Source organism: Ornithodoros turicata, chromosome 8 (assembly GCF_037126465.1).
Source record: "Ornithodoros turicata isolate Travis chromosome 8, ASM3712646v1, whole genome shotgun sequence".
Taxonomy (NCBI): Eukaryota; Metazoa; Arthropoda; class Arachnida; order Ixodida; family Argasidae; genus Ornithodoros; species Ornithodoros turicata.
Window position 1 is genome coordinate 17,165,859 of NC_088208.1, and position 13,683 is coordinate 17,179,541.

Sequence of the window (13,683 nt, forward strand, 5' to 3'; positions counted from 1 at the left end):
TTGGCTTACTTTTCCTCGCCAGCATCAAATCATTAGATGACCTATTTTTCTGGTGTATGTTCGATGATTCTTCCGACTTAGGCTGCGTTCAAGCGTGCCAACTTTGAGCATCAGCTTATAGCAATCAGCTTTGAGCAACGAACGTCTTATAACCAACTTCAAGACACTGCAGTTTTTGAGTTTACACGTACCAACTCCACACACAAGCAACCTTACGACAATCTGGGTGTATGGGTTCAAATCCAACTGGTGGTTGAATCCAGTTGATTTCGAGAGAGGATCACCAGCATCCCCTAAAAAGTGTCTATTGGTATGCCTGGTAAAAAAAAAAAAAATTCTCAGGTACGCCTATAGGTTTTGGATCCATAGCAGGTAGTACGGCACGAAGGGACTCTCTTCACGCCTTCGGCGGTCTCGTGTCAATGCTCCTGTTATCGCCGATTCGGTGAGTGAAGGGGGCATATGCCTTTATCGGACGCTATGTTGACCTAGGTGGTAAATATAGAAGTTTGAGAACCCCGGACTGATGTAACTTCTCAACTTGTGAGACAGCATTGGATGTAATACTATTTGAAAAGTTTCCACGTTACACAGTTGGTGTTGTTACGCGCATGTTCAATGGTTTCAATGGTACTTGAAGACGCCTGGCACGGATGCCCGCGGTTCGACTAAAAGACAGATTAGTCGATAAATACATCACCAGTCTTTTTTCTACTTTTATCCAGGTGTACACATGCACGTGTCCCTGTATCGCTGTGTTCCGCGAGTGCACCGATTGAGTGGCCGTGACACAGGGCAAGCCTACAGCCGGTGAATTTGTAGAGGAGGTGTTGTTCCTCTACACGAGTCCCGACCGGAGATGGCACGGAGGCGCGTTGTCTGCGGCCTGTCTCCATGGCCGCGCCGGTGGAACTGAGGCCGGTGCTCCAGGCGCGTGGCCACCACGAAAAGAAGAAGAAGGATGACCCTCTGTGCGCGTGGTTGTTCCAGTGGTTCTTCACGGAGAGGAGAAGAAGAAGTGGTTGTCGATTCCATAAACCTCTAGCCGCCTTTGACATGCTCGTCTATGTTCGCAATGAGCAGTCACAGAACCATTATGGTTGACGAGCCTTCAGGACATCAGGTAAGGCTATGACACTCGACGAAGCGTTACTTAGACGTCCCTACATTTTTGTCCACAGCCAAATGATAAGGGACATTGCAGTCTCTGGACAAGCCGTCCGTCGAAGAAGACATTCCTGCCACTCACCATAGGGGCTGCGTTATGTGCGCTAACACCCATCGCCTTCCTCTCGCAACCACAGCTGATTCTTCCTATCCCACAGCAATGGAGAAGACCCGTTTGCTTCTACGGCGTCGATAATTATACCGGTTTCAGTTCGTACGTGGTACCAAACATCGTCCACTACGTGCGATTCGGACAGCCGAACGTCTCTTTCCTGGAAGCCGTCAGCATGCGATCTGCGTACATCAACCACGCACCGGACCAAATCGTAGTGCATTGCGACGTGTGCCAGCTAGGCGGACCTTATAGCTATATGATCCGCGATATACCGGTCATAAAATTTAACAAACGGCTCCCACCAAAGTTTATTTTTGGACTCAAGGTGAAATGGATCCAGCACGCCTCGGATATTGCTCGTCTCCAGGTAAGTCGATATGCAGCTTGCACAGCTAACTGATGAAGAATGGTGTTGTCTGTTGCATAGGCGTTGTTCAGCAGCCTGATCTTGTGTTCACAAAGGCATTATTTGTTTCTCTAGCCAGAGTGTGTAACCGAAACCGAAAATATTATCGGTTATCACCTTAAGGTTCAGGCATAAAGGTTCGGGTCTAATTCTACTCCAATGCGACAGTAGGTGCGTTCTTTTCGCTTGCACCTACTTGCACCCAGCAAACCGGTTCAGAGCAGACTTGTGCGTAACGCGTTACTAGTAATTGCGTTACTTGTAATCAATTACTTTTCTGAGTAATTTTTCGAGTAATCAGTTACTTTACTGTCAAAGTAATTTTTCGAGTAATCAATTACTTTTCTGAGTAATCGATTCCTCAGTAATCGATTACTTTTCCGGCAGGTATTAGCTTATCTTTTAGATGTTCTGCCCCAAGTCAAGCCCCTGGTGCCGTCAGCCTATGTTGGGCTGTTGCTGTTCTACTATAGCAAGCGGAGGTCATTGTAATGTCGTTCTGGAATTTCAGGGTCTCTCTCTCTAATCCCCTCCTACACCAGTGTGATGGTACCTGAAGATTTGGAGGTTTATTGAGTCATGGGGAAGTTCCACGCAAAGCTCTTCCACAATCGGGTCAACGTCTTCCCTTGTGATAAATACAGTAGACATGCAGATCTCCTTATCCTAGTCGTTTTTGTTTTTGTTGTTATCTCAGCTGTTCGGCTGTTGAACATTTCTCTGTTTGTTCTTTTTTTTTTCTGAGGCACACAAAGACGGTTATAATTTGCGTGAATGCAGAGTAACGACTGGAGTAACGCGTTACTTTTTTACTCGTTACTCAATTACATTTGGAGTCGAGTAATTGGTAACGGTAATCAATTACTTTTCCCGCAGAAGTAACGGTAATCAATTACTTTCTTCGAGTAACTGGCACAAGTCTGGTTCAGAGGGTGCAGCACCTTTTCATTCTTTTCGTCACCTCCTCGGCGCACTCTTGCCCCGCCCGCGTTCTTTTCGTAGTTCCCTCTGCCCCAGTTTGACGTTGAACTCAAAAACCTCTGCACCTTCCCGTACGTGGGTGAAGAAGTGTGGAAGCAGACGACATCGTGAAATGGCTGCGACGTCGGTCTTCGAAATCTGGCCCCTGCTCGACGGGTAGAACTCAGAGGCCTCGTACATGTCGGCAAGTTGATGGACACGGCGTGAAGACAGTGGGAACAAACGTTTGTACTCGAATTCCATGTACCTCGGCACGACAGTTTCATAATACAGACGAATTCGACAGCGTTCATGCCTCTCGTTATTGTAGCACAAACCAAGCGCGATTCATAACACTCGTCTTTTGAGTCCGAATCAACTAGCTCCATCAAGGCCGCCAGACTCGCGTTACACGCCATTAGCGTCACAAGAACCAGAAGAATGTGGGACTGCGCGTACGAACAAAACTCCACGCTCTACGAAAACTCAAAACTACGCAGCTACAGCCCTGCTTCGTAGCAGACAGTGCCCCCCCCCCCGGCTACAATTGCATTCTTTTCAAGGGCTTAGCCCCCTTGCACCTTTCACTAAACTGGTTTTCGCGGTCTTCCCAACCCAGAAAACCGGGGATTTAGGTGCAGCCCTTTTTTTGCCGAAAAGAACGCACCTAGTGTGTCGGTTTATCTAAAATACGGTATATCAGGTTTCGGCACATTGCAGCCAACGCGGACGCAGTTTTCATGCCGCCATAATTCTATAGTATTAAACTGAGAGCAACCAACCGGTTAGATCGGACAGCGTAAACGTGTAAGATCCTAGCTATCAAGGTCATTGCAGCGCCAGACGCAATCTCTGGGTGCGGAGGGAGCGTGCGAGAAGGTGAAATCTAGGGGTGCGCGTACTTTGCGGATAGTTTATCTCACGAACGCGTGAAGCTAGGTCGCCGATCGAGGCGTCGTTGGAAAACGCTTGAGAGGTTCTACCTGCACCTTAAAGGGGTTGAGAAACCACGCGGATAGAACTTTGTCTCTGGCAGAGTCTGTACACCTCACTTCACGCACTTTTGTACGCAGTGTCCCACCTCACGCATCCTATTTTTTATGCTACGCAACCTCCCCGTTTTGAGGCCCGCACCGACCGTGGCGCCAAGCGGTGCCTGGAAGCTCCATGAAGTTGGCGGGATGTGACGCCTTGACCAGTTGCTCTATGGCTGCACGTCACAGCCCTTCCGCTCATTTGATTGGCCCACGTCGCGTCTCCATTTACAGGCCTCGTCACGAGGACGGGAATGTTCTTACTTCCGCTGCGCGCTCAGTGCCACGTGATCGGACGAGGAGGCGGCGATGAAAGAGTGAAAGGATCTCCTCATATTCAAAGTGACATAACTCCGTGGCACGGGAGTGCAGCGTGAAGGTGTTTCGACTTAGATGTTTGGCACCCATGAGTTTACATTTCAATCATGATTGTGTGTAATATTTGGAAATGGATTCACAACCTCTTTAAAGGGACTATGAAATTTCCAGAACCCCCATACTTTTTTTCGATGGAAAGTGTTCTTCCCGCAGAGAAACTAATATGCCACAAATTTTTCCGGACGAAATCGCTTCACTCTGCGAGGAGGGCGCGCTAGAAATGTCTCTTCCGCGTTCCTCCTCTCCCGCGCATATTTCCCTGCCCATGGTGTAACTGTACGGACCGCTCTTCGGTTCCCCGTTATGTCACCGGTGTTGCGCAATGGCAAGTAATGCGCTGCCACTGCCGAAATCTGCCGATCGCGCGAAAGCTGCTGTCATAGAGATTTCCACTCCCGATGAACGCATACGCGGGATCCTACGGCGCATGCTCCTGGCGGGATTCCTCGGCTCGGCAACACGTCACGATGACGTGTTGCTGAGCCGGCCGTGGTCGCGTCAAGTTACCCGTTGTGTCTCCGCTCGGCAGCTCGTCACGGCGCGGCGCCAGCTGTCCTCCCTTCGCGGCTCCGTTTAAATTCGCTCCCGAGAAATCCGCTCGCGCAACGAAAGTAAAATTTCGGTTCTAGACTCAGAAAAATGTCTTCTTTCGAACGAAACGATGAAAAAAAATCGTTTCATAGTCCCTTTAAGGCAGATTCATGCGATCTAGTTAACGTTCGCTTCCGGAGAAGGTTGACTGCACCGTCCGAAAATTGTTTTTTTTTCGCTTTGATTTTCTCGAGCGCTCTAAGGAAGTAATATAGTCGGCGCCAGCGTGTAGAACATGCTAGCAAACGACATAGACATTATTTTCATTCGCAGGGATTTGGAAAACTGCAGAAAACTTGTAGAATTTGTTGTTTGCAATCAATTCCCAGACTGCTACTCCAGGGAATGACATCATTTTGGTCCAAATATCACGGGCGGGAGGGTCGACAGCAGCGATTTTGTTGCATCTCCCATAGACTCCCATGTACTGAAAATTTGAGAAATTCGCGAAAAATCAGTGGATCGCGTCAGGCCTTCAAAAATGTCATTCCCTAGAACACGCCGCTGAGAACACTCCTGTACTTGTTTCGTTTAAAAATTTAGCGAGGTTTACGGGAACCCTGCGAGCAGAAACTCCCCATAGACTTTCTTAAGAAGGGAGCCCGCCTCAGGCGATATCGGCAGGATTTTGTTTAAATCTGCAAATCTGAAATATAAAAAATCTTTCCAGAATGTCGGCATATATGAAACTATAGTATGATCAGTATAGAAGGAAATCGCAATCAGAAGAAAGGGATGCTCGAAAGGAACCTAAAAAGCTCCACATGGTGAATATATCGGTGGTCAGGAGCGCATTATACGTATTTACAGAGGTTTTGATTATCTCATTGTCCCATTAGGTGTCGCATTCCCTTGGAAGCCTTTGTGTATCAAATGTGCCGGAGTGATGATCGGCTATTCTACCCACTAGATTCTGCTGAGGCACGGGGGCATATACTTGGACAACGACTGCATAGTCATCCAACCTATGCACCAATATCGCCACTTTGAGATGTCACTAGGCCTGCCACCTAAAGAGCACATGGGAACCATGGTGAGCGTTTTACTGGACTGAAAAATGTCCCAGGGCTCTATGTGGGCACCTAGTCTCATTTCGTTCTTGTCTTCCGTCGTTGAAGCCAAGAAAGCGTTGCTGCTAAGTGTAATTTGCCTGAGCTTAGGTTAGATTGGGTCGGGTTTGACGAGTAAAGGCAACGAACTCAATGAAGTAATAAGAAAGGGAGTTGCCTCAGGACAGGAACCGCCGATATTTCGAATAGAGACTGTTCTTCTTCTGTGCACCGTCCTCATCATTGAGATAGTATTTAATGGGTTAGGTGTGACGTGTTAAAGCTTCATGCGATTTGTTGGTCAACAGCCCGGAGGGAAGAAAGGCCGCTGTGAAAGTGAATGGCCGCTTTGTTAGAGTGTGGAGGGGATTATGTGAATGAAGTGATCTTGACTCCAGACCAGTTACGGAAACGGGAGGTTCATGAACCCGGGGACGAAACGGGACAACAGGCAGGAATTGGCGAGCATTTTGAAAGATAAGGAGGTTATTGGTTACGTAGGGAAAATTCCAGAACGAACCAAGCATTTTTTTTCAAGATATATATTCGTAATACATACAAAGTTGACATGCAATAAAGAAATCAAAAAGAAGTGGCTATGCAGAACATAACAGATGATACAGGGGATAGAAGGGAAAAGGCCTGGGCATATTTTATTTGTAATAATAATAATTGGGGGTTTATGTCGCGAGACAACCGAGATCATGAGCGACACCACAGCGGTCGGTCTGTGAATTGCTTTTGCCCACCTGCGATGAAAGCTCATCATACGGCACCCCATATTTAACGTCCCTCGCGGAAGACGGCGTGACTAAGCAACTTGTACCCTGCCACCAAGTTGCTGGCGTCCTCGGCCGGGTTCGAACCCGCGACCGACTGAGCCACCGAGGCCGGTATATTTTATTTGTGAAGTGTTTCTAGGGTACTTTGTGATTTGTTGATACCGAACGGGTGAAGGGCGTTGAACTTGTATATTGGATAAGACTCCCTATCACGTCTGTCACGTGTGAATCTGAACCCGGTTTCCAGAATACACAGTTTAATGTTGTCAAAATTGTGACCAGGAACGTAAGTTTTCGGCGAGTGCTTTGGGGAGTTTGTTGGACGTGTCGATTCTGTGTCCGGTAAGGCGGTTGTTTATTTGTTGGCCGGTTTCACCAATGTATTGCATAGAGCAGTCGCCGCATTCAATGCAGTATATGACATTGGAGCTTGTGCATGTGAATGCGTGGTTAACGGGGTGGGTGTAATTGCTCGCAGTGCCTTTGATGGAGCTAGCGGGTTGAACGTGCTTGCATGTTTTGCAGCGCGGGAGGTTGCAGGGGCGTGTTCCAGTGTACTGAGTGTTCGTTTTGCTGATTTTGGCATTGACCAAGAAGTCCGCTAGGTTTTTTTGCGCGTCGGTATGTCACCTGTATTGGATGGGTGAATATATTGCTAAGTCGGTCACTGCTTTTGAGGGAGGGGCTCGTGTTTCCGTAGAATGACGTTGATGTTTGGAAGTACGTTGGAATATCTTGTGATGAAGCTTATTTGGCACGCGTCAGGATCTTTTCGGTGGTACAGAACCTCGTTTCGATCGAGTGTGAGTGTCTTGCGACGGAATTCGGTTAGGAGGGAGTCTGGATAGTCCCTTTGGGCAAGTGTACTGCAGAGTTCGTCAAGCTTCTCAGCATAATCTGTGTCGTTTGGACAAATTCTGCGCAAGTCTTACACTCTCCCCATTAGGAATTCCAACCTTACAGTGTCGCGGGTGGTGATTCTTAAAGTGAAGGTATTGTTGTTTGTCAATTGGCTTTTTGTACAGGGTTGTGTTACAAGTAACCAGGTGTACAGGTTACCGTTCTCTAGTGATGTCGTTGTGGTGTCGGGCATCACTAGACAACGGCCTACGCATTTTTTTGTGACACTTATGCTGTTCATAATTGTCGCAAAAAAGGCGTACGCCTCCTGTTTTCAACAAATCAGGGCAGATAGCGATATCATTCGAGGTTATGGTTGGCTAGCAACGCGCTATGCTGTGAAGTTCTTTTTTAAGAGTGTAGACGAAAAACGTTCAGTATGGTGTCGTTTTATCTTCCGATTGGAAGGAAAAAAAATCATACATAAAAAGGGGTTCGGCACCTTTCTCAGCTTATCGAGCGAGTGGGGAGACAGAGATGTCATCCGCGACGATGGCCTGCATACTGCGTGCTATGCGGTCAACAGCGTCCCCTGTTAATCCCTAAAAATCCGCTAACAAATAATCATACATGTTTCTCAAAATTGCCACAAAAAGGCGTACGCCGCCGTCTCTCTTCGAATAACAAAGGGTAACCTTATCATTCGCGACAATGGATGAAATACAGCGTGCAACACTCTTAAAAATGAACTTCACCGCATAGCATGCTCCTAGCCAACCATTATCTCGAATGATATCGTTACCTGCCCTGATTTGTGGAAAACGGGGGGCGTACGCCTTTTCTGTGACAATTATGAACAGCATAAGTGTCACAAAAGTGGCGTACGCCTCCCGTTTTCAACAAATCAGGGCAGATAGCGATATCATTCGAGATGATGGTTGGCTAGGAGCGTGCTATGCGGTGAAGTTCATTTTTAAGAGTGTATGAGGTGGAAGTTCTTATATCGGAGTGCTTAAATTCCAGGTGTTGATGGCCGCCCCCGGTGCACGATTCCTTCGGCTATACCAGCAACTTTATCGCGAGTACAACTGGAGCTCGTGGTATTACAACGCCGGAGCCCTGCCCACCATGCGCGTGCTGCGGCCTCATCCCCACCTTGTTCACCAAGTCCCTGTCCTCTTTGGCGTGCAAAGGAACTTGATGGCGAGGCTGTACATCCCCGGTAAACATACCGAATGGAGGAGTTATTTTGCGGTTCATACATCCATCCGATTCCGTTCTACAAAGGAAGATCCCTTGTATCATAAGGAGATTGACTTGCAGAATGTAAGGACGTACAACACATCACTGGGAGCAATGATTCGTGAGGTAATATATACTTTATTTGGAACATTGCAGAGATGCTCCATTAACTGTACACCGAATATGAATTGCACAAACATGAACTACGAACATCAACCAACATGTTCCATGAACAAGCAATGCGTATTACCAAATGAATCACACAAAGTACAGGGTGTGTGCAGCAAAACATGACCCGCATTTTTACTTGTACACTGTAAACTTTTTAACACCTTTAAAGGTGTGCGCTATGAACATTCAACCTGGTTGCGTAACATTGCATCTCCAGGGTGATATTTTACAAAATTTGGAAAGCATTACTAAAGATCAAGTGTCAGTGCAAATCTTGCTTTCATTATGTCTTGGATATCGTAGGTACGAGCTAATGCACATATGCATCGCTATCGATAATCGAGCACGCGCAAGTGTCTACAATACTGTTGAACAATGTTGAGATGTTGCAAGACTGAATTTTTGGAGGACAGACAATACTTGAGTAAAGAAAATTTGTGCGAAACCGTGCTCCATTATTTACGAAAATTACACCTAAAAAGGCGTGCGCCATGCAGGCTATTACACCTTTAAAGGTGTGAAAAGATTTAGAGTGTAACTCGTTGTTTACTTAGCCGAGGAACTTCCGGTGGCGCACGACGGCGTATTTATGCGTGCGAAAGATACAAAAAATCCTGGAAGCCATACTCAGTGTAAAAAAATAAACAGAGCGCGAAAACATGGGCTCCCATGCATTAGAATAGGGCGGTCATGACAGTGCATGGTAGTGCATTTCGGTCTCATGAGAGTTATGTGCAGGCACCGCTAGGGGTACTGCCGATGAGCATCCATGTGGGACATCGTTTCGATTTATGCACCGATAGCTCCACTAGCGGTACTTGAACACAACTCTCCTACGTGTACCGTGTTGCCCTTTCACATACACCCTGTTGTCCACCATGTTGCCCTATTCTGATGCACGGAAGCCGAAGTTTTCGTTGTTCCGTTTATTTTTTAAGCTGGGTATGGCTTCCACAATTTTTCTACAGATTTCGTACGCATAAATGCGCCATCGTGCGCCACCGGAAGTTCGTTAGTTAGGTAGGCAACAAGCTATGTGCCTAAATGCGGGTCACGTTTTTCTGCACACACCCTGTAATTCATCGTAACCGTAACAGCTGTCGTCGCCCCATGTCAGCCCCATGTCTTCGATCCCTGACTAGAAGGCGAAGGGCCACACAGAATGCGTCCTTTCGAAACTTTTTCGACCTTGGTTTTATCCTCGAAGTAAAGTACATAGGTTAGGAAATGATAAGCCCTGTACTGCTGACCACTATAAGAAGATATGATATCGAACACTGCTCACGGAGCCGAAGTTCTGTCGCGTGTTATGTTGAGCATTCGCACGGTGCCGGAATATCGGGAGTGGCGTACAGCGCACTTAGCAGACGCCACTTAGCAGACGACGCCGTCAATGTCTTTTCCTGTCGTCTGCTACGGAATATCTTGTGGCTGTGTTCTAGCATTTCGTGATTAACGGGCCCATTCTTTTTAGCCCCAAGGTTGCGGTAGCCCCAAAGGGCTGCTTCAAAAAGTTGTCATCGTTATCTGCCCTGATTTGTTGAAAACGGGAGGCGTACTTACTGAACTTACTCACTTATGGACAGCGCTTATGAACAGCTCACTTATGAACAGCGCTTATGAACAGCTCACTTATGAACAGCATAAGTGTCACAGAAAAGGCGTACGCCTCCCGTTTCCAACAAATCAGGGCAGATAAGGATATCATTCGAGATAATGGTTGGCTAGGAGCGTGCTATAAGATGAAGTTTAAGGGTGGAGCTCATTGTTGTTTTTGAGCACTTATCATTTTAGCACGCTCCTAGCCAATCTTCATCCTGAATGAACACCTTCTCTTCCTTGATGTGATGAAAACGGGGGTGTACGCCATTTTCGTGGTAATTATAAATAGCATAATGCCGCAAAAATGGCGTACGCCTTACCCCATTTTGTGCACATCGGGGAACAGAACGATTTCACTCCTCACTCTAAAACAGAACTTCGCGGAATAGCACGCTGTGCACTCTTAGAAATGAACTTCACCGCATAGCACGCTCCCAGCCAACCATCATCTCGAATGATATCGTTATCTGCCCTGATTTGCTGAAAACGGGAGGCGTACGCCATTTTTGTGACAATTATGAACCGCATAAGTGTCACAAAAAGGCGTACGCCTACCGTTTTGAACAAATCAGGGCAGATAACGATATCATTCGAGGTGATGGTTGGCTAGGAGCGTGCTATGCGGTGAAGTTCATTTTTAAGAGTGTGCGCCAACCATTGCCAAGAATGATAGAGTTATCGCTACTGATTCGAGAAGAGAGGTGGGTGAAACGCCTTTGGCAATTATCGTATATCCAAATTGCCACACCCACCTCTCTTCAATCGATAACCCTATCATTCTTGGCACTGGTTGGAGCATAGCGTGCTATGCGGTAAAGTTCAGTTTTTAGAGTGCTGATTATGGTTGGCTAGGATCGTTGTATGCGGTGAAGCTCTTGTTTTTAGAGTGATATGGGACGGTTGGTGGCGAATTGTACACTCTTACAACTGAACTTCACCGCATAGCATGGTCCTAGCCAACCATGATGTCGAAAGATGGTTATCGGCCCTGATTTGTTGAAAACGGGAGGCCTTTTTGTGACAATTATGAACAGCATAGGTGTTACAAAAAGGCGTACGCCTCCCGTTATCAACAAATCGAGACAGATAACCATATCTTTCGAAATGATGGTTGGCAAGGAGCGTGCTATGCGGTGAAGTTAATTTTTAAGAGTGTACCATGCGGTACAAGACTTGACGCCATGTCTTTGTTTCGCAGGTTCTCTTTGGTACGTCCGCCTTTGTGAGCTCCGTCGCCGAAGTGAAACCTGTAACCCAGCTTTACGCTGAGAAGCGATCGGGGTCGAAACCGGGCTCAACGATACGAAGCAGGAGTGGGGGTTAGGCGGACAGTACGCAAATATATGGTTGTAAATATCTACAAAGCAACAAGTGTGTTTTCAAGAAAGTAAAAGAGTACTAATTTATTGAAGGACTTCCAAGAGGAGTGACTATAGGGCCAGCTTCACCAACATCGGTCAAGAGCTGATCCGCGATTAAGTGTCCCTTAATTTGAAATTGCGACAACCCTCTTTCCCAAACATTAGCTACAGCGTTACTGGAACTAATACCCCTGTCACACGGGCATTTCGATCCTTCTCGAATCCGATCTGCATCGAACTTCCCGAGCACGCTCGAGTTTTGACGCTGCTACACGGCCACTTTCAATGCGCATTGAATGGTTGACCTGTGCAAATGAATAAACGGAACTCATTAATTTCGCGTTTCCTATATAACAGCGATATTAGTGGTAATTTATCCTATACCGATGTAAGCATCATTTGTAGCTTCGCGCGCATGTCCGTCTTAAGTTATGACAGTTCACCGGGGTCGAGGATGCAAATGGCGGCCGTCGAGCCGTCTTGAAATTCTCAATCCTGTTATGGGAATTGTCTTAAGTCAAGCAGGATCAAAGTTCGATCCTGCTTGGAAGCGGCCGTGTAGCACCATCCGATCTGCATTGGGTTCAAGCAGGTTCGGTCGAGCAGGATCGAAAATGCCCGTGTGACAGGGGTATAATCCTACGTCACTTAAGGCCAACGCCGCTTAACGTTTGAACCAAGATCAATGGTCCATTAACTTGAATTTAACGCTTAACCCTGCTTCACTAAAGGGAGTTATTGTCACCGATACATTCATAACGTCACGAACTAACGTTTGTAAAAAAAGAATTGAGTATTCAACTCGCCGCGCTCTTTGAATGATGCTTTCTTCAAGGTGACAAGGAGGCCTTTTGCTATAGTTCCGACCAGCTGCAGCGCTCAAAAGCAGAGGTTAGCCTGCAGAAAAGTACCGCGCGCTCAAAAACTGCTTTAAAGCAGATTTATCAAATATTTGTAAGTATAGATTTCTTTCTTTCGAATCATACCACACGCATCCATATTCTCCTTTCTATACCTCATCTTGCCTTCTGAAGAGCTCCAAATTGACATTTTCAAGTATTTAACTTCCAGTCAGCTAGAGAGTCCAGAGGGCGTATGCTACCGTTCCTGTTCCGATCGATTCCGAAACTAGAGTGTCCTTTTATTTCTCATTCATCACCGACAATAACGCCAGAAATCCGACGCAAATTAGTGGAGTTGTTTCTGTGCAATTTGATGTATAATGCATGGCAACAGCAGACGACGGATGTTGAGAGCATTTCGGAAATTCCACTCTGTAAACGCCACTTTGGACAAGACCAATCAGTGTGCGCCCTTTAGCGCGACAAGGCCAATCAGGCAGCGACCTGGGAGAGGCCAATCAGGGAGACACTACGAGATGGCTCGTTAGAATATATGGCAAATTGCGAATTTACCGTGAAAGTTGTATGAAAGTGGTCGTGTTGCGTGCTTTATGCCAACTACTGAACTTTTACTCAACTACTGCTAACACTATGCTTCACTACTACGCACACGACAGGAGTCTTCTAACAACTAGATTTATTGCGCGACACAGGGGGAAGCGTATAAATTGCTGCGTCACCCACTTTCCCATTCGCATTATTAAAGGCCCACTAAAGCGCAAAAGTTTCTCCTTGTGGAATGAATGATGCAGTTACCTGGAGACCAACACAAAAGTACAGAACTATAGAACAGGGCACACAACACTCTTTGCAAAGCATGTCCGCACAATTGTTGGCGATAGCAACGCCGCCGTTATATTTTCGCCACTTGCTATCACCGCCGTCCCAAGGCGCATACCCCTCCGTTCAAGGACTCTGGCTGCAACGTCGCCATACCAGCCGAGTAAGGCCGGAAGAGCTGTCCAGTGCTGGCACGGCGGCGTTGAGCACTTACAAACACACATTCTACGTATTCTAGGTGCAAGCAAAGAGCTGCGGCTAATTTTCGTCCTTAACTACTGAACTGGCTTTGCACTGGGCTTT

General features: G+C 46.9%; 1 protein-coding gene across 1 annotated transcript; it reads left to right on the forward strand.

Moving 5' to 3' along the window:
- Positions 1-961: 961 nt before the first annotated feature.
- On the forward strand, positions 962-11,751 carry LOC135366004 (uncharacterized). The gene is made up of 5 exons (XM_064598658.1): positions 962-1,123; positions 1,182-1,649; positions 5,562-5,684; positions 8,346-8,690; positions 11,536-11,751. Exons 1-5 carry the CDS (start codon positions 1,067-1,069, stop codon positions 11,659-11,661), a joined length of 1,119 nt encoding a protein of 372 aa, XP_064454728.1. The 5' UTR covers positions 962-1,066; the 3' UTR covers positions 11,662-11,751.
- Positions 11,752-13,683: the final 1,932 nt, after the last annotated feature.

What these genes read in the sequence shown, in the direction of transcription:
- LOC135366004 (XM_064598658.1), top strand. Translation starts at nt 1,067, where the DNA reads ATGTTCGCAATGAGCAGTCACAGAACCATTATGGTTGACGAGCCTTCA. An exon ending in CGGATATTGCTCGTCTCCAG is followed by an intron (nt 1,650 to 5,561) that starts GTAAGTCGATAT and finishes TCTACCCACTAG; the next exon opens with ATTCTGCTGAGGCACGGGGG. An exon ending in TGGGAGCAATGATTCGTGAG is followed by an intron (nt 8,691 to 11,535) that starts GTAATATATACT and finishes TTTGTTTCGCAG; the next exon opens with GTTCTCTTTGGTACGTCCGC.